This window comes from Chroicocephalus ridibundus, chromosome 4, assembly GCF_963924245.1.
Source record: "Chroicocephalus ridibundus chromosome 4, bChrRid1.1, whole genome shotgun sequence".
NCBI lineage: Eukaryota > Metazoa > Chordata > Aves > Charadriiformes > Laridae > Chroicocephalus > Chroicocephalus ridibundus.
The window spans coordinates 11,047,109-11,074,328 of record NC_086287.1 but is presented as its reverse complement, the minus strand read 5'-3'; the positions used below and the strand labels follow the sequence as shown (position 1 = coordinate 11,074,328).

General features: G+C 38.2%; 1 protein-coding gene across 5 annotated transcripts in view; it reads left to right on the top strand.

Moving 5' to 3' along the window:
- BMAL1 (basic helix-loop-helix ARNT like 1) overlaps positions 1-27,220 on the top strand; it is a 51,924-nt gene that overhangs the window by 7,692 nt on the left and 17,012 nt on the right. For 3 of the 5 annotated variants that reach the window (XM_063334714.1, XM_063334715.1, XM_063334713.1), the window contains exons 2-8: positions 18,707-18,826; positions 19,569-19,716; positions 22,753-22,773; positions 23,787-23,825; positions 24,134-24,175; positions 24,996-25,153; positions 26,604-26,683. In XM_063334714.1, the coding sequence (XP_063190784.1) occupies positions 19,577-19,716; positions 22,753-22,773; positions 23,787-23,825; positions 24,134-24,175; positions 24,996-25,153; positions 26,604-26,683 (480 nt within the window). In that variant the 5' untranslated portion in view covers positions 18,707-18,826; positions 19,569-19,576. The remainder of the gene's footprint in view (positions 1-18,706; positions 18,827-19,568; positions 19,717-22,752; positions 22,774-23,786; positions 23,826-24,133; positions 24,176-24,995; positions 25,154-26,603; positions 26,684-27,220) is intronic. The other 2 variants (XM_063334717.1, XM_063334716.1) reach the window with 1 other exon arrangement.

Genomic DNA, 27,220 nt, shown 5'->3' with positions numbered 1-27,220 from the left:
GTTTTGGTGCCCAGCAGTTTGTCCTTTGCAACATCCACTGACAGTTGGATGTACTTGGACAGTAGTTTTGATGATCATTTGAACTGGATTGCTATGGACAAAGTAGCTCCCATCAAAACTCCCAACTTCTTCCTGGCTAACCGTCTCCATCCATGTATTCAGTCCCTCAGCTCTGTGCTGGCATATGTGTTTGGGCAGAGGTACCAGACTGGGGAATCTTCTGTCACTCAAGGGTAACTTTTTTTCCTCTGGAGACTGATTTGAGATTACTCAGTTCACTGATACCATACACCTTGTGGTTCCGTAAACATTTATGCTTTTGTAGGTTAGGAAACAGCACAGTTCACGAAATATGTGGTCCTGAAGAAGAGGTGTGAGAGGCAGTAAGTTGAAGAGCACTGCTTTAAATATGTTACATTGCAACCTTGATGTGGAAGAAGAGGATTTATGGCAGAATATTTTCGGATTAAGCTGTGTTAGGTCATTTCTTTCATAAATCTACATAAATTATTTTTTTTAAAAAATCTGGTTTTAATACTGATACCAGAAGCCAGAAAAATAAGCAGCTTTTTACTTTCATCTCTGGAGCTACACAATGGAGCGTTTCACTATTTTATGTGCTGTTTTAAAAATTCTTTTTCATAACAAGAAAGAGTAACTCAGCTAGACCTTTGATCCTTTTCCCTTTTCCCTTACTGGCTTCTGAGTTTCCAGATAAACAAATATAGAACTGTTTCAGATACGCAGATCTCTCGGGAGCTCATTCACCATGATCACTTGACTTTACCGGAGCTGAACAGTCACACGTCCAAGTTGTTGTCAAACTGATAATTTATCTAAAAATGACAGAGACCCAGCAATGCCTCCAGTTAGGGTTGCCAGGAAATCTGGAGGAAATAGAATATAGGAAGGAGACTAAAAGGAAGAAAATCTTTTTATCTTAAAAAAGAAAATCTTTTCCACCAAGATAATACGTGGTTTAAACTTCAGTCCACTAATTGCACACACCTCTGCTCCCTTTTGGGGAGGGGAGCTGTCTGTTTTAAAAAAAATAATAAAGTAAATCTTGAATTGTTGTTTAAGAATGCTTCTCTAACTTGTCATAGATCTCACCTTGCTGTCAGTTTGTCTACGTATTCTGTTTCCTGGGAGGAAAACTCTTTAAAACCTACTTGGGCTTCCCTTCAGAGAAATATTGTCACCCTAGTTTGTTCTTGATGTTCGTATCAAATAGTTGTTCAGGAGAATTGTCCTTGTGTTCAGTGACATGAAAATCTGTTTTCTGTATGGCTGTGATGTACACTTTTAAAAAAGATTTACTAAAACTTTTGAACTTAATTTGGAATTTAAATAGAAAGTAAGTAAAGGTTTAAGTCAGGGATAACAGCAGAAGAATCCGTGCTTTCTGCATAAAATGAATTAATTATTTTTTTTTTTTTCCCTAGAGCATGTAAACACTAGTAAGGACTGAATAGTTGTGTATCTCAGAGGCAGGACAAAAAAAATCCTCCATGCAACAAAAAAGTGAGGAAAAAATGTCTATTGGTATCTCATTAGAGATCTAGTTAGCATTGTAGCATATCTATGATCTTCTGTCTCTAGGTGAACTCATCACTATCCAGCCTTACAAAACTTTTGCAGTTCCTTTAAAAGCTTAAGTTAGTCTAGCAAAGTTCCAAGCACTTTTTAGGCAAAAATAATGTGCCTTTTACAACAGGATTTGTTCAGGCCAGTAGTTAAGCCTCCACAGATTCATTCATGGTGTGCTGTAAAACTTCTGTAATCTAATTCCTTTGGTATGGCTCTCAGATGCATATTTCTTATTTTTTAGAACAAATATTTTTTCAGCCCTCTGACTTGCCTTCTAGTTTTAGGATATTTCTGTGGCTTGCTAGTTCCCTGTAGCCCTAAACATACCAGAATGATGGTGTCCCCTGACAAACCCGGTAAAGTACTGGTTTCTGGGTTTTGTCAGTGAAAACTATTTTTCCATTTTCCTGCTGAATTTTGTTTGGTGACTTTGGAAAACCTGGTAACTGGTCTCTGCCTTTATTTATAAAAAAAAGAAAATAATAATTTTTCCTCCCTTAAAATTGCGTGTGTGTGGCTTTTTGTTATCCTGTTGTCTCAGTTCTGTGAGCGCTTTGTTTGTTTTTGTGTGTGTTTTGTGGCGATGGCAATGTTTTGGAATGATACTGTGTTGGCAACCAGGTCAACGAGTAATATTGGTACAAGTTCTCAGGTTTGTCTGTAGAAGGGGCTGGCAAGTGGATTTCGGAGAATTTCAGGAAGCAGAAAAAGGAACTTTCCTGGCCTTCTAACACCTGGAAGAACCTGGATGCACTAGCAGGTTTCTACTTAAAGAAGAAACATTAGGGATAAACACAGTTAATTTTAATTTCCCTTTCTAGCAAACCTAATTGCATGTTGTAGTGAAGTACCGTAGCTTTCCACCTTCAAATAAAACACAGCATATCTCTTTTAACTCCTCCCTGTGATGTAATTTGGCTGAGTCTTTATTTGGCAACAGCATGTAAGCTTCTCTTCAATCATTCTTTATGGTGTAGTTCTGTATTTTCCACGTATCCTTCCAAAAGTGTACTCATCAGAATCATTTCCACATGTGAGCTAATCATTGTCTTCCACTCTTAAAAGGGGTGGTCAGCTCCTGCTGGCTTCCTGCATTGTTGTGTTCTGCTTATCTTCGTAGTTTTCCTATTCCTACTTCTCAGTCTGTAACCATCAGTCATCTCAGTACAATTATATTTTGATGTTTTTATGTACCATTCTAATACAGAAAAATGTTTCTTAAACCTGACTTACCTGGATGTTGAATAGCATTCATACAAGTTCTTTTTTGATTGTGGTCCTATGTATTGGAGATTGATTTGTTTTAACTCGGGTGTTGATAAAAGAGCCTCCTATAAAAGAAGTACATTTATTCAAAGCAGCAGCTCACAAAAAAACCCCACAGCCCAACCAAAACAAACCACTTTTCAGGCTCTTTCTTGAATAATTCCGTTACACTGGAGGGTTTGTAGTCTTATTCTTCCTAGAATATCCCTATAGAAGTTAACCTGTGTGTTCTTATGTTCAGGTGTATATTTGCTAGCTAAGTTATTTGTACACTTACTGTTAAGCTCATCATCTCTCCACCCCCCCCCCCCCCCCACTTTGTACAATGCTTGGTAGAAACAATGGTACTTGTTTGACTACCTGAACCGCCTTACTGTGATCTACTCAGACTTGTAGTTTTTTAAAAGTTATTTTTTGGCAGGATTAGATTTAATCTATTTTGGATCTCTGAACAGATTACTGTGGGTTTAGATAAGTGCCAGTGCTATATGGGAGTACACAGCTGAAAGATGAAGGTAGGGGGTTAACAACTCTTGCAGTCACACTTCAGTTACAAAGGGTTAAATGTTTACATTTGCAATATCTCATCTAACAAAAAAATGTAAGAATTCTGTCACACGAATCTCCCAAGGAGAGGTCTGTGCTGCACTGTAAAAATCCATGTAGCCCCATATTAAATAAGCTAGCTAACTGATTCATACAGTTACTGTCTGTGATTTAAGCAAGGATTAGTCAGTAACATCGTTTCTGGCAGTTTCCACTTGGCTTTGTCCTTGGTGTTACACTAGTCGGGATCTGTATCAATTACATGATGGCAGAAGAGACTCTTACTGGTGAGAGAGCCAAATGGTGCAGGTTGGTCTGTTTAGTTATCGCTCCAACAGCCTATGTGGCTTGATAAGATCTTGCTTAAGAAATACATGTGCGATTTCTACCTAGCTGCCAAACAGTTGTTTATCTGTATATCACACGTATAAGATGAAGGTTTGAAGTAGCTGAGGGCGGGAGGACATTACTGGCTGGCAGTTCCCAGTGCAGTGTTACAGAGAAGTGGACAAATGATTTGTTTTGCATAGTAAACAAGGATATTAAGCTGAATTCAAAGGTAGTTTGATCTATGTATTATGTTAGTTATGTCATAACTTTAATCTTTTCCTGGACTTCAGATAGTGTCTCTAGAAAATTGAAGAGTTCAAGGAATGAACTGTGTTTTGCAAACATAACCTTACAGTGGGCGATTGAACAAATGCAACTAAACTTAGTTAAAGGAGGAAAAAACAATTCACTGCATTCATCCTTCAGTTAATGACCTGATAAGGTTACCAGGCAGGAGAAAATTAAGTGAGGTTTAGTAGCCGATAGGTGCCCTACTCAAATTCAGACTAGAAAAATTGAAAGTTTTGAAAAAGAGGTACTAAGCTGCGTGAAAAGACAGGAAGAGGGTAATAGATTCTTGCAACACTTCATCCAGGATATCTTTCTAAAATAAACTTTGGCCTGAATTACAGCATATCAGTTTGTTGTATAAAATAGTAGATGAGGTTGCTTCCTATTGCAGAGGAAAGCAGAATACATGATCGTACAGGGGAATAAATCTGAATGAATCTGACATTGGTATTAAGATAGAACGTATGTACTTATCTCTGTGGTACTATGTGTTTGAGTAGAAGGAAGCTGAGGGACACACAGCTTTAACCAGACTGTGAAGGAGAGAGAGGGCCAGAAAAACTTGTAGCAGAAGGGAGGGGACCATCTACAAAAACTCTTGCAAAAACTCTTCTTTAAAGCAAAGTAAAAGTTAAAAGGTTAAAAATACTACTGGGGATTCTCATATTGTTCTTCTGCAAGGCATAGTTAAAGTGTAATACCTAAGAGTCTTGTTGAGCAGTACCAAAAAGCAAAGCAAACCTTGCCTTTGGTCTGTAATCTTCCTAATCAAAGGGAGCAAAATACATTCTCTATTCTGAGATAAGAATATCAAGTTTTAATACCAATGGTTTGTATAAGAACAAAATTTTAAGCACTGGTGCTTTTTGGAGGCAAAAGGGGGAGAGAAACCTGAGAAGCTGATCCTCATATTCAGGAAAACAAAGATGTAGTGATTTAACATGAAGATAATGAAAGGACACTTATATTTGTTCAGTTAAGTTACTCAGGGTAGGTATTTTCTGTTTAGTCAGAATGTATTGAATATAAACTTAAGCTTGTACCTCTAGAGACAAAGAATAAATTCAATACATATGGAAGAGGAGACAGAACCCTTTCAGACAGCTGAAGAGTCTTTAGCAGATATCCTTAAAAAACATTTCAGCTGAGCAGCAGATGAGCGACGGAGGCAAAAACATACAGACAGGGTACGTATTTCTCTAGTAAAGTCAGGGGAAAATAGTGCACGAGACTAGATCATGTTCTGAAGTGAACATTGCAGAAAAGTAGGACTCTGAAAAAAGCCACAAATATTTATAGCTAGTATATGATCCCCTGAAATATGTGATTCTTTTCTATTCTATTCTAAGCATGTTTGTTTGGTTGGGATTTTCTCCATGTGTTATCAGTAACAGTTACCCTAGTTTGCTGGCTTCTTTGGCCCCTTTAAAAGAGAATTGTGAGCTCTACTTGATGATTTGAAATTTAATTCCATACTGTAAGCAAGACTTAGGTGAGTGGAGAACTGTGTGTATTAACTGAAGTGCGTAGCAAGGTGAAGTACGGGACGGCTGTCCTGAGTGTTTGTTTTAGGTTGTTTGTGCCTACTGACTTTTATGTGGTTCCCTGCTTGGTGCTATTGTTTCTAGGTGCTGCATAGGAGTTTAGTTGCCTAAACTAGGTTTAGAATTTCGCTTATGAAAGCAGATACCTAACAGATAAATCTTGTTTCCTACATTTTTTCTGATAAGCTAAGCTTTTATATTTGCTTTGCTAAACTCAGCGTAATGTGTTTAACTCTTCCACTTGGTGTGAGCTGATGTTATGGTGATAATTGCAGGTTAGTTAAACCAGAGGTAACCTTGAAAGGTTTTTTTGAGGATATTGTCAACTTTACACTTTCACTATGGGTATTCCATGTATGTCATTCTTGTAAGTAGAAGTTTTCTCTGAATACTTGTAAATTGAGATAATGTTTGTTTCCTAATACTGAAAGAATGTAAGAGTGACCATTGCATGCCGTAACAAAGAACCAGGTCCTGTAGAGTGGCGTCTCGAGCAGTAGCTGTGAGTAGCTGCCTGGCAAAGAGTGAGATTAGGGCAAGCATGGATCTTCTCATAGTGGCCCACAGTTCTTTTCAGCTCAGGAGCTTCATGAGCCAGATGTGGTGGTACCCCTCAGGAGAATCCTTTCCGTGCACTGTTCCAACCTCTCTTTGGAAACCACATGAACTTCTAGCCTTCCTGTCACTTGGCAGAGCGTTTCCACAGCCTACCACCTCGTGTGTGAAGAGCTATGTTGTTTTCAACCTTTCAGCCAGGCTTTGCTTGATGTCCCTGTGACACTTGATGATTTTGTAGACCTTGTTCCTATCAATTTTCTAAGTTGAGGAGTACTAGTTTACTTCACTGTTCCTTGTACAGAAGTCATTGCCTATCTTGTTCCACTGAGTGAAACTGGAATGTTTTCCATTTTCTAATAAATTTAATTGCTGTGGATTTGTTGGATGATATCCAAGTCTTCCTCCGTACTGTTCAGGAGCTGTAAATAATTATGAGCATTTGTAAGTGGTAACTAAGGGACCGCATTGTTAATATTTGGCACAAGCCTGCTACTTGCGGAAATAAGATCATTTAAACCTACTTAAACTTTTTGTGGTGGAATGTGAACTGTCTAGTGATCCTTCCTAGGCCCTTTGGGATCGGACTGCGTAGGTTGTGGAATGTTCTCTTTTGGAATAAAACAATGGGTTGGAAAAACTTCTGCTTTCAACTGTTAGATGTCTCTCTGCTCTGTATTGTATCCCCTCTTCATTTGGAGGGGGTTGTTGCATGAATGGATCTTTGATCCAAGCAAAAGCAATTGTTAAAAAAAAAATAAAATAAAAATGCAAGCTTTCAGTTTTACCAAGAGTCCTTTTGTGGTGTGTGTGGCTCTATTTTGTTTGGTTGTTTTTTTTTCTGATCAAGTTTTTCTCTTTTGCCCATGTTTGGTATTGGCAGGATTTTTTAATCTTTTCTTTTTTTCTCCCCTGTTGATGACACACTGTTCTTCCCTACTTGCTTGTATTTTCTTTCTTTTCCTTTTTTTTAAAACAATCAAGATGTCTGCATAGCATAAGGATCCTATTAAGAGAATTGCTGATGTTCCCTGATCTTTACTCTGCCTTTATTAAGGGCTGCTTTGATTTAGTAATGCAAATCTTTGTTCTAAATGCAACAGTAATTTTAAAACACTCTTCCAGTTTCAGTTGTAATGTAAAACTAGGCATTCAGACTTGACTGTTCATTTAAATTAGAAATCACAGATTTAAAACCTGCCTAGAAAAACACAAGTCTGAGGCTTGCATCCAGCTGTATTTCCGGCAGCTGAATGTTACAGGTTTGGAAATTTGTTGATTCAACGTCAGCATTTAATGTATAGACGCACGGAAAAAGAAATCTGTTTCATCAGCAATTTCTGTAAACGGCTTTCCTATTGCTGTAGGCCTTTCTCAAGAAAATAAAGCTTATACTCCCACTGAAGCAGTGAATACAGAGTGGATAGGAATGTTCCTCTGTATATTCATAACTTGTCATTCACAAAAGAACAAATTCCGGAGCAGAGAAAATGTCACAGTGCAGATGTGGATCAGTAGAAAGGTTTCAGCACACCTTGCCTTGCTCAAACCATGCAGGAGTGCTGTGAATAATCTGAAAGTGCAGTTAAGGGATACAACAGGGACATTTTAACCACTCGCTCCTGTTGAAAGGGACAGTTATGCCCCTTCCCTTCTTCTGGCATGTCTCACCCCCTTGTTTTGCACTGGTTCTGGGTATCGTCTGACCTTTCAGTAAGACAGTTGAGCTTGTTAACTCTCCAGAAGACTCTGCTTTCTGTCAAGTTATTATTCAGCTTGATGAGCAGATTGATTCGACACGCTGTACAGACAGGCTCTGGGGACTGTGTGAAGTCTGTGCTGCAGTACTGGAAGGGAAATCTGGGGGAAGGATGACAAAGAAGAGAAGAAAAAAGGGAGTGAAGCCACCCCTTTTATGGCACTAAGGTGTTATATCAGTTGTGTGGAACTTTGCTGTGCGGTTTTCGACAGTATCTCGTGCTTATCCTGAGCTAGACAAATATGACTTTTTCCAGGCCCTATAGCTGTTATTGAGGTACTTATCACTCTGGACATGAATGTAAAAGACAGTAAATACTCTGCATGGTTCCTCCCTAAATTATCACTTGATTTGCTCCACCAAGTCTTACTTTGAGTGCTGTAGTTTACAAAGCCTCAGAAGCAAAAATTTCCTAGATGTTGGCTTTAGTGAAGTGCACATTGTAGCGTATTTGGGGAGTCACCTTGGAGATGTGTCACATTGCATAGAAGTTCCAGTTTATCCAAGTAAGAGAGAAGGAAACATAAAAAGTAGCTAGTGCTGTGGCAGAAGTCAAGAGTATGTCACGTTTGCATTCAGCATGTGGTATGATGACACATCTAACTTTACTTTTAATGTCCTGTTAAAGGACTTCTTTTAATTATAACTTTGGTTTCACAGTGCCTTGAAACAGGTGAAAGGATGATGTAAGACTGGAAGAAGCTGTCCTGCAGTCGTGCTTGCCTTGTCCTGTGGCAGTACTAAGCAGGACTGTTGGTTGGACGCTGACTGGGTATTTTTCAGCTATAGCAATTCCACTCATGATGCGCTGTATCAATATTAGTGCTGGCCCTAGGGGGTGTTGGGAACTTGCCCTACTTCTCAGTGTTTGCTGTTGCTGTGATTCCTAACTGCTTTTTGTGAATCTCGCTGAAGAGCAGAGTATCGGATAATGCCACAGTATGAGCTGTCATAACTCCGAAATGCTGCCTTTCTCAGCGTTAGCAGCAGATCGCTCATTTAAAAAGCAGGGTTTCAGGTATGGGGGAGGTTATTATTTCTGAAGCATTGAACAAGACTGAAAATGGCATGTGTATCTTTTTTTTGATGTTTGTGTCTTTTTGCATGTTTTATGTAAAACATTCAAGTGCTAAATTGACGCAGTGTCTCAGTATTCACTAATTTGATTTGGATTTAACTGGCAAATAGTGTGACTTCAGGAAACCAAACTGCTGAGCTTATTTATGTTAGTGTTTATTGTTGCTCCACATACATCAAAGGGACCCCAGGCGCAGAGACACGTAGCTGAGGCTATTTGCACGAGTGTCTGTGTGTGGGGGGTTATTTTCTTAAGCTGGAAGTCTGCAAATAATTCTAAATTGTAAACGTCTCCATTTCCACACATGAGCTTTGTTAACTTAACACATCCAGTAGCTATGCCATCACTGTATGTTCCACGGCTTTTCTTTTTTTATCAGACTACCTACTCATATACTTAACAAAAAGCTGTGATGCTTTCCTATCCAAAAAGCAGTGGTATAGCGGGAGAACAAAAATGAAGTTGAGCCTCTAATATAGTACCGACATAGTCTGAAGGAAGAAATATTGATGTTCATATGGATGTGATGCGTATGTGTTTGACAGCTGATTTTGCGTAAAGTTAAGTCAAAAAGAGCTTTTAAGAAACCAGGGGGGGGAAAATGAACCTGTCAGGGATATGCGTGCTGGAGGAAACAGTAGAGAGGCAGCCGAGTGGGAATACCCCAGCTTAGTTCCAGGCAGGCTGAGAATATCTTCCTTTTCCCAAGGCTTACTTTAGGATCGAAGGGGAACTGACAGCCTGTCAACTTTTCTTTGTCAGGCTGGCAGAGTGCTGAGAGCAGGGTCGGCTTCTTCCAGCCACAGATGGAATTTAGCAGGACCAGAGGGGGTGTGCAAAAACTGGAAATGGAAGTATAAAGTAAAAATATAACCACCTGTGTCTACACTCCTTTTTGTGATATTTTTGCCCTTTTGTTTGTGTGCTTTGTTTCCTGAAGATATAAACTCTTCAGTTGTAGCCTGTTTGGCAAGAGATCTCTGAATGAAAGGTCCCACACATGCCAAATGCATTTGCGTTTGTTGTAGTAGCAATGTGAATGGAAAATGGAATCAACTGTACGCACTATGTCTAACAGTATTTGGACCAGGTGATTCAACCCAAAGGAAAATGCCGAAAACTAGGTTTGTCACCTTAATAAATGCACTTCAGAGACTAAAAGAAGTCTGTAGTGGTTTAACCGATTAAACTGAAAAATGGCTAACATCCCTGAATGCATAAGCTTTAAAAGTCAAATGAGAAAATATTACTTCGGTAGTATTAGTCATGCCAGAGCTTGAATGTATTGGCTAGTTTTGATGCCTACAATTCTCCAGTATGAGGAGGGGAGGAGAAAATGAAAATGTGACAAAAGCACAGAAAGATTTGGTGACTGGAAGCTGGAGTAACTGATGGAGTACTAAAATAGTGCTTTGTCCAGTGAGAAAAGTGGATTGAGTTAAAGCTTGCTCTCACTTGAAATCTTTAAATCAAGTCATCCTATTGCAAGTTATACTAGAGCAAAAGCAGTAGTTACAAGCTTGAGGAAGAAATCCTAGAATGGGTTCCATGGTGCACCACACCACCGATTGGACTGGATAAGTATTAGAGTGACATACAGCTTCTACCTTTGCAGTAAATGAGAAAGCGTTTTGCTGCACTCATATCTTATATGGAGATCTTTTAGAAGACACATTTCTTAGAACTTTGTGTGAGAGGATTTTTCCGTCCTACCATTAAAAGACAACTTTGAAGACTATGAACTATAGGAAGAATATCTGCCAAACTGTGAGGATACAGGGGCTTCATTTAATCACAGTAAGAATAACTTAAACCTGCCCAGAGCATATCACCGTCATAATAATACTTGCAATGAACACTTAGGCTTTGGGGCATTTATTCATAAGCAATAAATTAGAAGATGTGTATTTAACTGCATGAAACTTATCTTGTTCAATTTGGGTAATTGAAGGGTGAAGATATCCTTGAAACTTCTATCTAAAGCATCCATCTGCAATAAATCAGTGCTTATATTTAGGAGTCAGATGAAATCTTGAAACAGAAAGCTGTATCTTTTGGACTGCAAGTGCAAAAGGTAGGCATTCCCAGTTATGAGTTAAAGATGCGCTGATTTGTAAATTCCCACTGTTTGTGCAAACATGAGGAGTGAGTTAAGTAGTTTACCTACTTGTCATCTTGTATGCTGCTTCTGCTCTGGAAATGTCAGTCCAGGTTGTGTAGTGTTCTTAAGGAGAAATTTCTAATTTTCTAGAAGTTTTTGCTTTGAAGTTGACTCTGCAGTGCAGCACAAGATAAGACATCTTATTTTGTTGACAGGTCAGAAGCAATGTGTACAACTTGAGAGACTTCACAGCACCACTGCTTCCTCAATTGAGAGAGTTTTTGTTGTTTTTTGTTGTGTTGTTGGTAGGGTGGTTTTTTTTTTTTTAGCACACTGGAAGTACATAAGCTACTGAAGAAGTCAATAATAACTTTGATTAGGTTTTTACTTAAAGCATATTAATGCTGGATAATTGATTTACCCGCATGGTAGGATGGATTTCTCTCATGTCTTTCAGCCCCCCCCAAAATGCCTTGTATGGCTCAGGGTTGATGAACAAGGTTGTGAAACAGTACATCCTTCACACATTGGAGGCTGGACCTGGCTTGAAAGCTCAGTTTGAGAACTTCAACTAAGTTTATTTTTCAGTAATTGAGGGAGTAGATTATTTTATATTTTTTTTAACTTTAGTTGTGTATGGGTCTGTTATTGCTAACAGAATAAATTAATTTTGGTGTTAAATGAGTAGAATTAGATATCTGGCCCAAAGGACTTCAAGTTTCTGTTTTCTATTAATTTTAAGTTCTTCCCCCCAATGTTGAAAATATGACAATGTGTTCCTTCCCACACATACACAAAGTCTTCTGAAGGATTGGAATAAATGAATGTTAAAGACTATAACTTAACATAGATTTTGTGAACTTACTTTACCACTTTTAACATTGGTGGACCCTATTTTTAAATGTAATGTGTAATTATTCTGTTCTATAATTTAGACTACAGAAATTCTGGGGTGCTGTGCTGAACAAAATGTATGTAGCATTGCCTTTAAGTTGGTTTGGTTGTTTTGATTTTCCTTTTTTTTTTTTTGGTAAATAATGAAGACACTTAGGATATTGAGCTCAGTCCTTTTCCTACAAGCAGCTGTTCTCAGCATAACTGATTTACAGTCCATTTTGGTTGTATCCATTTCCAGTGAAATCAAACTGGATGTTTTTGATGCTTTTAATCAGCAGGACCTGTTGAAATAAGGCATACAAAGGCATGAACTAATGCTAATTGAACGGGGATCTTGCCTTGATAATTATACCTGGGTGTAATTCTTAGTGTAATCTTAGTCTTTGTGAGAGATCGGCTGTTATCTTACAGATTTTGTATGACAGCTATACTTTTTTGTAAAAGCCTCCTTAAAATATCCATCTTCTTGACATTTGAGATGAAATATGAAAATATGTTCCTAGAATACCTGTGGGGATCTTGGTGTGTCTGTAAAATGTCATAAGGCATCCAGTAAAGTGTTTGCATAGCTCTGAGGCAGAATTCACTGGTTCCTGCTCCTGTAGAGACATCTGAACTGGTTACTCTCATTCTAGCTGCAGTGGCTGAGCTTAGGAATTACTTCGCCACTGTTACACTCATTGTCTAGTGATGTGAGGACCGGTGCTTGTTGCTTCCAGAAGCCTGTAGAGAGGCTATAGTTTGCTTCATGTGTAGATAACAGCTGTGTTTGGTAGGTGTGCAGCAGAAATCCCTTAAAACCTGGTCTTCCAGGAAAGGCATGTCCATTTTGTTTTCTCTGTGGAAGCAGCTTCTGGAAACCTAAGGAGAACATGTATTGAAGGATTGATTATTGAAGAAGGCCAAGATCTTTTGGTAACAGCAGCATCTTAGTACTGATTTCCAAGAGTGTGCATCATCACCTTTTCACAAGGGCTTGATTAGTTCCTTTGCGATGTTTCCTTTTGATGGTTGCCCAAAATGAAATATCTAAACGGGCCAACATAAGCTTACTTCAAAGAATAAGAGCTCAAAGAGTCTAATCTTGGCTGATGAGAAGCTTATACTAGATCAAGCTTTCAATAATGACTGCAAACTAGCAAGCCCTGTTGAAACATTCTTTTAGCTGAGGTTCACTGAATAGGTAGAGAGGCAAATGGTCTTGAGACGTGAGAGGAAATGAACTCTCCTGTGTTGGAGGGTCACAGGGTCAGGTGATGATACAATCTCCAGACCCAGCGGCTGTTCTGTAGAATTGTGCACTAGACTTTTAGCTCTATCGTTAGAGGTACGTACCAGTCCCCTGCTGGGGAGGCAAGTACTTCATCCATAGCACAGACAAACCCCTTTCAGTCTAAACATGTTTGATTCCTGGAATTGGCTTTGGTTTTGTTCTGGTTTTCATTTTCTGCTGTGAAGGTGGTCCATATCTCCATCTGTAAGGCCTTCCCATGGGACTGCATCAGCCTTGAAACAAGCATTTATCTGCTTCACTGACAGAAGAACATGAGCTAGGATTTTGGGGGGTTTTTAAAGCTATTCAGTTCTCTTTCAAGAACCAGCCTCTTTCCCTTTCTTTCCACATTGTCTAAAGCTTCATATTTAGAGATAATACAAAACAGGGAGGAGTGACTGATATGCCACATGGGTGTGCTCCACAAGCCAGAGAAAAGGGCTGACAGGAACCCTATGAAGCGCAACAAAGGGAAACACCAAGTCTTGCATCTGGAGAGGAAACCCCCATGTCCCAGGACAGACTAGGGGCTGACCGTCTGGAGAACAGCTTGTGGGTCCATGAGCCAGCAATGGTGCCCTTGCAGCAAAGGCAGCCAACAGCCTCCTGGATAATGTTAGGAGTGGTGTTGCCAGCAGGCTGAGGGAAGCGATCCTTCCCATTTACTGAGCACTGGTGAGACGATTCTGTGTTCCTGAGTCTAGCTGTGAGCTCCCCAGTGCAAGAAAAAGTTGTCTTAGTTACCACTTATTCTTGGTTTTGAAACAACAGAGAAGTCCTTTGTTGAAATATCTGGAGGTAAAAGTTTTAAGTATTTCCCCTTTTATGCAAGGAGAGATGGGATCTGATACCCCTCTTGAACTGGAAATCTAAGTGCTGTATGGACAAGACAAAATTCAGAATCTTGTCCCGTGGCTCCATTACCACTCTGACAGTCTGGAAAACTCCTGTGGGGTGATGCCATGATATGACTCATTCTGTCTTTTCTTAGAGGCGCTAATGATGAACGGACTTGTTTTCAGTAGGGGAGCGCATGTGGAGACTACGTGGAGATGTATTGAGAAACTGCCTTTACATTTACTTCCTAGAGCCGAAAGGTGTTCTTTGTGCCTGTGGAGTTTTTCTTCTGTTTATTAGAGACCTTTTTTCCCCTAAGTAAAAATGATTCATCTTGTAGCTTTGTGGCTGGTTTAAATTCATGGGATGCTTCCCTCCAGCCTGCTACTTTTTCCTTAGGAAAGATCGAGAGCAACTGTTTGAACAGTAAGTCTCTTGAGCAGCTGAAGGCTGTGCCTCTGCCTTCTACAGAGCAGGAGATGCTTGTGCCCTGTTGTGAGGGCCTGGGTGTCAGCAGCTGCTAACGTGCGAGGTGGTTGGATCACTGCTGCTCTGCGTGTGTGGTTAAGGACGGGGTCAAAACATGAGCTACCAATGTTGCTAAGAGCTTGGGTCTGGAAGAGTTTCAAAACTCAGATGTGGATTGTAGGTTGCTGGGGTTGGCAAACATGCTGATGAGTGAGTGGTAAAAGGATGACCTCAACCAGCAAACCGGGGTAAAATCACTTCTTTGCTCCAGAGGGTGCGGTGATTCGCATCTGCATGTGAGAGGAAGCCATAGGGCTTTTTGTCTTCTGGGAGTACAGAGTGTTCTTGCAGATAATACTAGCACATTCAAGGAACACAAACGTGCCATTAAAACAAAACAGTATCAATATATTGGGCAAATGTGAAGTATACTGACAGCTGCTCCTTAAGTACTGGAGGAAAAGGAAAATACCACTGTTTTAGTTCAAAGATCTTCCCTTGATTCCTACAGAGTTATTTCATAACAAAATTCTGATGCAGGAACTGCTTGTTGCTTGCAGCAGCCATGCCCATGTGTGCCAGCATGCATCTTGAGATCATCATAGGGATGCTTGCAGTCCTTGTGCTGCTGAGCAGAAATCTCCCACCATTGTTGAGTGCGTGTGCATCTGGAGTATACAAACATCTACAGTGGCTGCTCTTCTGTTTCTTGCTAGTTTGGACTGTGACAGTAAACTTTGGAGATGGAATATTGCTGTGAAGGGAAGCAGATGATTTCCTTTCTGTAGCTGTTTTTGGTTCAGTCATTACCCATAGGGACAATGACTATCTTCTCAATTGCTTCTTAAGGAAACCACACCATAGTTTTCCTTTGTCATTGCAAAATAGTGCTTTTAAGATATGACACACTTCTGATTCATAAAGTTATGAATTGCATTTCTTTTAGAATAAATACGTATGTATGTTGGAGATAGTTGACTCGTGCCTAGGGGTAACTGAAACTGGTGGTGCTTGTGTAAAGAGGTCTTGACTCCCAGATGGGTGCTTGGCAGTCGTAGTTGACCTACTTTAGCTCCGACCTTGATTTGCTCAGAGGTGTTTATGTACTCGTGATCAGCTTTGCTGCATGATTAAGCTAGTCACGTGTCATCTAACTTTTTTTTTTTTTGAGGGATGAACAGTAAGATTTGTTTTTACTGTCTCATTAGCCTTGTTGCAGGGGGTTGGAGAAAGATTGAATGCAAGGGAGGGGAATCCTGAAGGAAGTAGTCCCAAACAGGCTGTGGAGAGACACTGTCATGAGATAGAATGACAAATTATCATTTGATTCTCATCTACAAAGAATTTAATCAGGAAGTGGACTACATGGCACTTTTTCAAGTAGGTCCTTGAAGTACTTTGGCAACAGTCTGGGCGTCATAAATGGAAGATTTGGACTTTGCTTACATACATGGGTAACTTTTGTGTTCCTTCTCATAGAGGGTTTTTTTTGAGCCACTGAACAACTGGCACCTGGAGGCTGAAAAGATAGTAAAATATTCCATTTTTCATAATTTTAAGAAAGCCTTGCAAGAAAACGTTTCTCTGAACTGTTCACTATTTATTATAGCTGGGCATGTTGATTTTTGCTCTGATCATTGGGTTGACATTTTCTTAACTTTAAACTTCATTTCAGGAGACGTGTGTGATTCTTAACTCCTGTAATGCTAAAATGTAGGACTGTGGTTGTTAGAACTGGGATGAGCATTTGGGACATGGTAGAGAAAGGGCTGACTTGAAAAGAAATTGAGAATTCCATTTTTTATGTAATTTGTTCTGCTTAAATGGTCAAGACACTTAAAATAGCTGCTTCAAAACTTTCAAATACAGACACTTGGTTGTAATTTAAAATAGCACAGCTGAATGGATACTTGATTTCAAGAATTTTTCTATAAAACTGCTTTAAAATTTTTGTTTTGAGATGAACAACAAAGCAATTTTTTTTTTTTTTTGCATTAAAGCACACCAGTGACTTGTGCAGTGTTCTGATTATTAAACTATAAAATGCTGACTGTTGCAGGCATTCTTAAAGGGAAAGGACTGCGTTAAACCCTTTTTTTCTTTTTAATTCCAGCTTATCCCAACCGTCTGTCTGAGGTTATCATAAGTGGTCCATGGAATTATATTGAGCAGTAAAATGTCAGTTCAACAAGTACGCTCACACATAGAGGTGTTCAGGAACTTTTGAAAGTTAATTGTAGGTGGTTGGGCCAGAAATTTTAGAAACTACTTGTTTCTAGTATGTGCGTTATACAGTGCTTGGGTTGTGTATTAGGTTCCAAGAGTGAATCGTGGATGCACAGCAATTGGACAGTGTTTAAACAACAACAACAAAAAAGCGGCATCACAGGTAGTTTGGTGTGACAGTACTTTTATCACTGGATTCATAGGGCTTAGCCACAGGCCACATTAAGTTTAGCTGTAACTAACTTCTGCACAACAACTGAGGTTGAATATAATGTTTTTGCATCTGAACCAAGCACAGAGAAATGGTCAGTGACTGTGGTTTAACCGGTGGCTTGTAAATTAAGCTGCAGTAATCTCATAAACCACAGTAACATAATCAAGTTTATAGTTGGACTACTTTGAGTAAGAGACAAAGCAGACAAGTAGGAAAAGGCCGGTTTCAGAAGGCTTGATCTACAAGTAACTGTATTAGCGTGAATGAAAGCCTTGTAAAATAAACTGTGGTTATGGATTCAATGAAAACTTATAATTGGACTTAAATTTTACTGATCTAGCTTCTGTCAATGTCAGCCGGCCTCTTAACTTTCCTGTAGCACTATGCCCACACATTTGCTGACTCCTTTTTTGTTTTTGAGAGAGGACCGCAGATAAGTTGTTGGGCGGGATGGACGACGAGTCCGCAGCAGCAGTTTTGAAGCTCTGCTTCTAGAACAACGGTCCTCTGTTCACAAGGTGGTGGTATTAAGGCAATGACTTGCCTGACCTTAGATTTAAGAGCTGTGAATCCTGACTGTTATTACCGTAACAAGACCAGCAATTTTGATAATTTAAACTTCTGAAATAAATTCTGAATTTGTTATTCTGGCAGAGCTGAAGAAATGCCATTGACTTTGGATTTTGTGAGGTTTCTGTTGTCTTACAACTCCTAACATGCCTTAGCATGCCCTGCTTACTGCAGGGGGTTTGGACTAGATGACCTTTAAAGGTCCCTTCCAACCCAACACATTCTATGATTCTCTATGATTCTATATATGCGACTCAGTAGAATAGGTTATAACGCGGTCATGTTGACAGAATAGTGGTTGTTTGACTTGGGAACTTGTGAGTGTGTCATGGGAGCTTGCCGATCTGTGTAATTGGGAAGTTCTGCTGTCATTGCAGGTTGGAAAGACAGTCACAACGTTCACAGATGCGTTAACCAGAAAACAGTGTATCCAAAAGACTTTAGAATTGTTTTGCAAGAGGTAGACTTAGAACAATTCTTAAGTCTTGCATAGTAAGTTTTTCTGGAAAACTTGTTTTGTGACAGAAATCTGGAAGGGAAGGACATACACCTGCAGACCAGCCACTAAGTTTACAGTGTAGTTGGGAGACACAGTTGAGGACCTGAGTTATAGTATGGGGTGTGGATTTTATTTAAAACTTAAGCCTGAAGAAAAGAACAATGTTTAACCCCTCTTTCCTTTGAAAATGCCAACTGCTGTTACAAGGAAAAATAAAATGGTAAGCCAAGCTCAAACTGTCTTACTGCTATGGCCACCTTAACAGTGGGGCAGCCAGGAGTGAAGGGCTAAGTCTGTCTTTTGCACTGTAACAGCAGTTTGACTCATTGGGGTAGCATCTGACAACAAATGTGTTCAGATGTGATCATTGTGAGCAGATGGGTTTTATGCAAAGACCAAAGAATAAATGATAAGCAGGGCCCAAAAGGAAGTGATGCTGAAGAGATTCCTTCTATTCCAAAGCTTGGTCCATCGGAGATGCACATCCCAACATCTAACCCTTTTGATGATGGATAGAGCTTCTCCACTTCATAAGGAAATTAAAATACAATCCTTGAGTAGAAAACATCAGTTTGCTGTTGTAAACTGTGTCAAAACCAATTCTTCTAGACAAACTTGTTTTGAAAATGTTTTTTAAGCTTGCTGGTTTTCTTCCCATTCAGGTTTTTAAAAGTACTTGACTAACAGAATATGAGGCATGGAAGAATTTTAAGGTGATCAGCTGCTTCAGGCTGAGCATCATCGACTTTCCCCAGGTGGATCTAGGCTTCCAAGGCTTTCAGGTAAAAACTCTTCTGTTTCACAGTTGATGCCATTTAGTAATGAATAAGCTTTCCACAGGGTTTCTTCCAACAATATAATTGTTTGTAGTCTAGAGGATTAAAATATATATGTTTTGGGTGAAAAAGCTAATTAAATTTGTTTGTACCTTTAACTATTCTTCTTTAGACCATCAGTGGGTTATTAATTTTTTATTTGTGGCGTGTGCTGTAGTGGACGTGTTTATTTAATCTGATTTTCTCTGGAGATCTTCTGAATTCTGTTCCATGAAATTCAGTGGAATTGGAACTCTCAAAGCTTATGAACTTTGATAATACGATTTTTCAAACAGAGAGACACACTAGAACTAGAGTTTCCAGTCAGCGAAAGGCAGACAGAACTTATCCTTTATTTATGTTAGGTAGAAGCAGCTGGCTGGCCAGTTAACATAGGAGTAAACTTGGTTTAGTTAAAGATCACGCTGAAAATTCTTTAAAAACAATTGTGTTAAGTAACGTGTTTTTGAGAATGGTCATGGTTTGTATGCAATATTCAATATACTTGTAGCTGGAAAAAGAGAAATTGCCTATTTTCTGTTTTACGGCAAGAGGAAATAATAGAATTGTGATTATTTTTTTGGGGGGACAGTTTTTAAGAATACTAGGTTTGAGATCTTTTTTTTCTGTTTGTTTAAAAATGTGTAAGTTTCTGCTTCTATTAATGCATTTTTTTGGTGTGGTGTTTTTTTTTTCTTTTCAATGTTAGACAATCCAATGGCAGACCAAAGGATGGACATATCTTCTACAATTAGTGACTTTATGTCACCAGACCCTGCTGACTTAATCTCCAGTTCCCTTAGCACTTCAGGAATGGATTGTAATAGGAAAAGAAAGGGAAGCTCTACTGATTATCAGTAAGTTGGATTTCTCTTGATTTAACGCTGCTAAAAAGAGGTTGTAACAAAACAATACAGTGTGGGGAGGGGATGACAGAAATATTTATAGCAATTTTTAAGTAACCTTTTCTTGACAACCGGTCATAAAGGTTTTGATAAAGGAAAAAGCTACTAAGAGGAAAGTTCATTATTTAACAATAAAAATAAAGCCTTCATCTCAGTGCAGCCAGAATTGAGGGCTATCAAATGGGGTAAGGCTGAGAAAAGGCGGCTTTGGCTGATGAGGGGAGAAAAAAATTAATACTGATGAAATACACAGTGTGAAGGTTGATTATATTGATTGTTTACCTAGAAAATAGAATGTCTGACTAGCAGTAGGGAAGATAATAAATTCATTAAAAAGCAGAAGCAAAACTGAGAATAGTTCCTTTTCTTCACCTATTTTTTGCGTTTTTAGTCACTTCCTATAAATCTGCTGCCAGCCTTTGCCTGATGAAGCTATTTTGTTTTCCCAGTTGAACTTGAATCTGAGTAGTCTCTGGTTTGCGGCAGTAGATCTGCCTTTCATTTAATCAACTGATTTAATCTTGTGTTGGTCCTCCACTGTAGGCTATTACTCCTGACAAAATAAAAACTTTGTTTCTTGTGAATCAGTGATAGAATGTGGTTTTGTTTCAAGAAAGCTGCTTCCCCTTAAGGGAAGCTGGCTAATAACAGTGCGCAGAAGCGGTGTCCAAATCATAGCTTCTGTCTTGGGGCAGGTGTTTGAAATGGAAAGAAATCTCACCGACTCTGCTTTAGAATAGTGAAGGTCATAGTAAACTTGTCAAATTTCCAAATGTGTAATTTCTTCTGCACTAGGGTACACCAAGACTGACCTACTTACTGTCTGTGCAAACCTCATATGGATTGTAACTTTACAAAGTCTAGCTGCAGGGTAACTTGTGAATGGGTCCCATCCATTATTAACAAAGCTACGTCGTTAATTTTTATGTACCTTAGCACAAATGTTATCATTGTGGGCCTTTGGATTGCTGACAGTTCTTTTTACAGGGAGGGGTAGAATTTTTAATGCATACAGAGTACGACAGAACAGGTTCCCTATGCATAGGACTTCTTTTTAGGAGAACTCACATGCAAAACGTTAAGTACTGTTTAAAGACCACAAACATAAGGCACATGCCTTCTCTAAGATGCATTTCGTCTTCCTGAAAAGCACGCGACTCCCTCTAATTGAATTGACTACTACAAAATTCAGTGAACAGCCTCAATCTTACCAACTTCCTCTTCTCTAGAAAGGATTTCTCCACCTTTATTCTTCTGGGTAGGAAGCATTGCTCAAGTCCTCTTTTCCAAAAGACAGCTTGCTCTTGTAAGTTATAATTCTGCCCTTTAGGTTGTGTGTGCATTTTATTAAATATGTGAAAACACCGTCTCCTTGAATCCTAAGTAAAATAAATTTATAACAGCTGTCATCATACCACAGTTCATGTTGTGTTGCAGAGGAAATGGTGGCTAGTAAATATTCCTATTTTAATATAGAACTTAAGGTAGACTTCCTTGATCCCTCCTTCTATATGTATGTATCAGTAAGTGTTCAGAAATGCTACTGTTCAGCTTTTGCTGCCTGTTAACAATTTTATTTCTTACATAAATTGTCTGAGTGCCCAGTTTTATGCTTCATTTACCACTGAAGTCAGGGAATAAGGAAGGAAGAAATGGACTGTTTTAGTGTGGTTCTTCATTCGTCTCTCAAGTCCAAGCAACCATATTGATCAGCTGCGCTTTCAGCTCTCCACACCAGCTTCTTTTCAATCCTTTCTCCTGCCACTCCTGTCCAACCTATTGCTTTCACTTCAAGAAAGGTTGTCTGTTCTCCACTATGGTCTGGTTTAGTCAAATGCTGGAATCCAAGACTTCATGCACAGGTCTATAAACAGTTGATTTCTTTTCATGGGAGTAGTGTTTTCAGTTGAAATAATATATGATAAGAAAACAAACTATCCTGAAGTATTTGTAACTTGCCTTGTACCTCTCTTTAGGTTTTGCCTTCTGGGTTTTCCTAAGGCTAAAATGAATTTTGTCACAACAAGCATCCACTAGCTAAAGGTGGCGTCACAAGTGGAAAACTGATGCCTTGTTTCTGTTTCTAAGTCCTGTTCTAGACCTGCGTGCCAGGTCTTTGTGAGCATCAGAAGTGCCTTGAGCCGCTGACTGAGACTGTAACCCACATGTGCACATTGAGAAAACCTTTAGCATTATTCAGACTTCTTGTAAAAACTAATCACAAAGATAATTGATTTAAAAGTGCAATGAATAATATATGATAAGCTACCATGCTTATTTTTAAGAAAGCTAATGCCCAAAGTTGAACGGTAATAACTGGTATGTTAATGGCCAATATGAGAAGATTTTTCATAAGGATCTTATAAAACATAGCTTCTTAACATGTTAAAGCTCAGTGGTATTTCAGATCACTTTACAGTCTTGAAGTGATGCCAGCAGTTAGCTTGCATGTAGAAATTCTGTTGAATTTCCTTATGGTATCATAAAGTCTGTATAAAGTTCAGCATTAGGACTTTAGTACTGACTGAAAGAAAATGTTCATCTCTTCTGCTGGGCAGAATCAAAAACTGAGAAACTTGGGATACGTTTTTTTTTTAATTTTTTTTATTTCTGGCCTTAGAGTCCTCCGAAATCCCATTTATCTAACCACAAGGGCAACACGCATAAAGCACAGATTTTTTATTTCTGAAGGTGAAACAGTATCTCAATGATTTGCATAGCATAATTTAGGTTAGTCATTTTACTAGTTTTTCATATTAAGTGTAATAAGCTACGCTATCTTTTCTTAAAAAGTAGAATTACTCTGTCAGAAAGTAGGTTCATTTCAACAAGCTTGTCTCCTTAGAATATGTTCACTGCTATTGTCTTGTTTTCGTTGTGCTTTTCATTTCAAATAGAATATAAATTAGCTTGAGAATTTCAACAGAAAATGTGAGACATTATTCTTATTTCCTATATATGGTGTACTTTATTTTTCTTTCTTTTCAGACTTGATGGCTTTCCTTTTGAGTAAGTATAAATATTTTAATAATTGGTTTCACTTGAAAAAAATGCTCAGTGTTTTTCCTTGCCTTTCCCTCCCCTTTTCCTAAAATTTGCAGGTAAAAATTAAACCAGAATAAGCCAGGCTTAAGAGTGCCCATTTAAGCACAATTGTACAGATTTATATATCAAAGCATTCTCTTCCTAATTCTTTTATCTAACAGTGCTGTAGTCTTAGGCATTCAAGCTTTTTTTTTTCTCCAGATACATGTATGAAGCACTTTCCTCTCCTTATTTCTGTACATATGATTACAATATTAAAATGTAATAAGGGGGATCCTTTTTATTCTTCCTGACTCCTTACATTATTTTTTTTCTTCATGTTGAGACAAAAGTAAGCCATGTGCCTACATTGGAAGTTGTACTAATTTAAAATGTGCCTGGTTAGTGTCATACAGTCTCTCATTCTGTCCATACATTTGGCCGTTTCCAGTGGCTCGTTGGTCTACATTATTAACATTTCCTACCCCAAAAATCAACTACCATAAGGCAAACTAAAGTGTAGAACACACTGGCATCTGCACAAAGTAATTCAGGGCAATTTGTGAATTTTATGCCGGGCAATTTGGTGACTGCCTCTGGTCAAACTTTTAACTACAGTAAATGCAAGTTAATAGCCCTATTTCTGATGGAGGCATGAAAAATATCTGCTTTGATATGGTCTTTTCTCTTCCCTCTAGTCAACTGAAAAGCATTTTTATAACAGATGATATCTTTGAACTGCAGCATGTTTTACTGTCAAACACATCAAACTGTGCCATTTTGTTAGCTCCAAAGGAGACACAACTAATTTAAGAAAATGTTTTAATATTACAAAGACCACACGACTTCTTTGGTCCTTCCAGGTTCTCACTTTTCTTATTTTTGTATTTAGGATTTAAAGATGACAGGAATACTTTATTCTAATTTTATGATACTTTGATAACAGTTTTGCTAATTCTGCTTTATTTGTGATATATTGCTTTATTCTCTTTCTGCAGGGAAGGTATGGATACAGATAAGGATGACCAACATGGAAGGTACTATTGATACAGTCACTGAGATGTTAGTTCCACAGTACTGACATAGTGTGTAGATACCTGCTTTCAGCGTCACTGTGGTGGTGTCCCACATTGTTTGTTTCTTTGCTGGGACAAAGGGTTAAGATTGTTAACACTTAGAGCCACAGTATTATAAATAATGATATTTTCTGAAAGAAAGGTTAAATAAACATTCAAATTTTTAAAAAGAATTATTTTAATGAGGATCAGTAGGTATGTAAGATGCATTAGAAGAGTTGTTTTCCGTGTTTTCAACACTGTAACTTTGTGATACCATTTCTCAACAGATTGGAGTATACAGACCAACAAGGCAGAATAAAAAATGCAAGGTAATACTCTAAACAAATATATTGAAAACAATTGCCGTTTGTGATATATGAAATATTTGCATGTGTTTCTTATCCTAGAAATCTTTTTTTCTAGCTTTGACCTTCTCTTATTTTTCTGTATTTTTGCACTGTTAACATTTTTCACGTATAAACTGCATATAGTTTTGTGAAAATGCTAACTTGGTAGGTAACTTGATTTTTGTCACTTCTGTTAATATTAACATTGAAATTGAAGTCTGTATATGTTTCTGATAATGTTACATTCTTAATCTTGTTTCTTTCAAATTCAATAGTGAGATAAAAGTGTTAACATTGACTCTTTAATATGGGAAAATAGAAAACAAAAATAAAATAACTTAGTGTTTATCATAATTTTTCCTGGTTAGGAAGAGTTTAGTTCAGAGGTATCTCAAATACTTCAAATGGAAAGTGTAGGATGAGTAGAAGACTTACATTGCCACAGCAAAAGGCAGTTTTCAATACTTGGTATATTCATACAGTATCCTGATTACAAATTCTTAATTGAATGCTTTATTCAATATTTATATACACTGGAATTTGCTTTATCTGCAACTTTTATGATTCCAGTTATGTTTCAGTGTACGTGCTAAGAACATACATACTTAAAGGGGTTACTTACCCAAATAATGAACATAAAATGTCTGAAGAATTCTGTATGTGGATGGTCCTTTTCAAGAGGGTAACTTAATTATCAGGAGGAGGAAATTTTTGTGGTTTTGTTATACTGGATTTGGGAATTTTTTAATATGATTTATTTTCTCATGCTTTTCTGTTTTTCCTCACCACCTTACTTGTTTAGGGAGGCTCACAGTCAAATTGAAAAAAGGCGTAGAGATAAAATGAACAGTTTTATAGATGAACTGGCATCTTTGGTACCAACGTGCAATGCTATGTCTCGAAAGCTAGACAAACTCACTGTGTTGAGAATGGCTGTCCAGCATATGAAAACATTACGTGGTAAGTTGATTGGGGTGGACAGGGGGGCCGGGCAGGACGGGACTGGAGGAGGATGGCAAAATGGGGTTACCCCAAGCCATGCTTTTTCTCCCCCTTTCTTGCCCTTTTGCTGAAAAGGAGTTAGTTAATGCATTTTGGGAGGACTTCTCCCCCTTTTCTTACTGTTTGATGCTGCGCCATCATTTATAGCTTACTGGTTTGTGGTCCAATATCCTGATCTGACTGGGAAATTTTGAGGTGGAAAAGAATAATTTTCCATAGTCTGATCTGATTGACCACCCGTCACTAGATTCAACAAAAAGAAGGCAGCTGAGGTAGGAGGGAGCACAGGGCCTAAATGGCAGTGCGCGGTTGACTCTTGTGTAGTGCTGAGCCATGCTCTTGGGCAGGCAATGTGCAAAACTTGTTGGATAGGGAGGTTAGATTTTAGGTGTAGCTAATATTTCTACAGGGCTTCGGAGTTTTTGTTTTCATACCTTTAGCTCTGTATGAAAGAATGAAAAGTGCTTTGAAAGTTCAATTTTAGTTTTTTTTTTTTAACCAGTTTCCGTTACAAGCACCTGAAGGGAACCACACAGGTTTGGAAGAGTTTGGGAATTTCTTTATGTCCTGCAGTTTCATATAAGAGTGAACCAGTGCTTGGGTGCAATTGGTGGTGATGGTGAAAGCTTAAGCCTTCAAGAAATATGCCCCTGAGAAAAGATAGCATGCAGCTAATTTAAAGAGTCAGTGTTCTAGTTTCTAGGAGACCTGATGTCTTCCAATCATATTTATCCTAGCGTTTTTGAAAGGTTTAAGTTTTTCTGCCACTGTTATTTAGTTAGGTTAGTACTTCTTAGCACTTCAGTGGTTACTAATTTGACTCTCTTTTGTCTTTATGAAGGGAATAGAATGAGAAGAATTACTCTTTAATAAATAGCTGCCTCATTTGTTGCTAATTTTGGAGTTTTGTCATCGTGAGATGATGTCATTGTAACGTTGGTTTTTTTGTCTTTGGTACAGAATGAGAGAACTGATTTCTAAGTTCCTAACTGACAATCTGTTTACATGACCTTGTCGTGTTTTACTGAGTTATAAAGAGAAGAAATAGTTTGAAGGTTTTTACTCTTTAATCTCTTTTTTCCATTTCTAATTCTGAAATAGACCATAAATCAAGCATTGCATTTGGGTTAAAAATATGTTGAGAAACACTTTTATATTTCAGAAAGCATTTAATTTGCATTACCTCATAATGCAGTACTTGTGTTTTAGAAAAAAAACTTCATCCTTTTTTGAGTTAGTACCACCAGAGCTCATCTTGATAGTAAAGCAAAACCAAAAAGCAATTTTCATTTTAAAGAACACCTGCAACGAATAACAGTATAAAAAGGAGCCAAAGGAAGGATCGCTCATTTAAGTGTGTATTGTTAAGTTTGATAAGGGGATTTTTTTGTTCGTTTGTTTTCTCTAGGTGCTACAAACCCATACACAGAAGCAAACTATAAGCCTGCTTTTCTATCAGATGATGAATTAAAACATCTTATTCTCAGGGTATGTTTCAGCTTTTAATTAAGAGACATTAATGGCTGTAGATACAACTGTCCCAAAGCAAAACCCCAGTATTTTTCTGCCTTGTGTCACAGCTTAAGAATGTTCTGATTATGGAGGATAATGTAGAAATCTGCAAGACTACTGCATAAATCAATGAGTTTTAATGATGACTAGCATATCTTAATTTAAGCAGGATAATTTAAGAGGAGCATCTGAGGGTTTTGATGGTAACCATCAGAATGTTCAGTTATTTCATTAAATGAGCCAAAATTAAATAAGTTGTTTTCTTGCAGAGTTTCTGCCGTGGGCTACCTTGACATGATTTTCAGTGTACAATGATATAATGAACACCTTTTTTTGAGGTCACTAATGTAACATGACTTAGTATGTTTGGCTGCTTGCTGTATATTTCTTTTATAGCATGGAGAGCAGGTATCAATTGTCAATAGTTAAGCTGTTTAGTGGCTTGTGTAATTTGTGAAGCACTGCAGTGTCCAGATGCAGCATATGCAGAACTTAAATTTCTGCAGCGTTGTG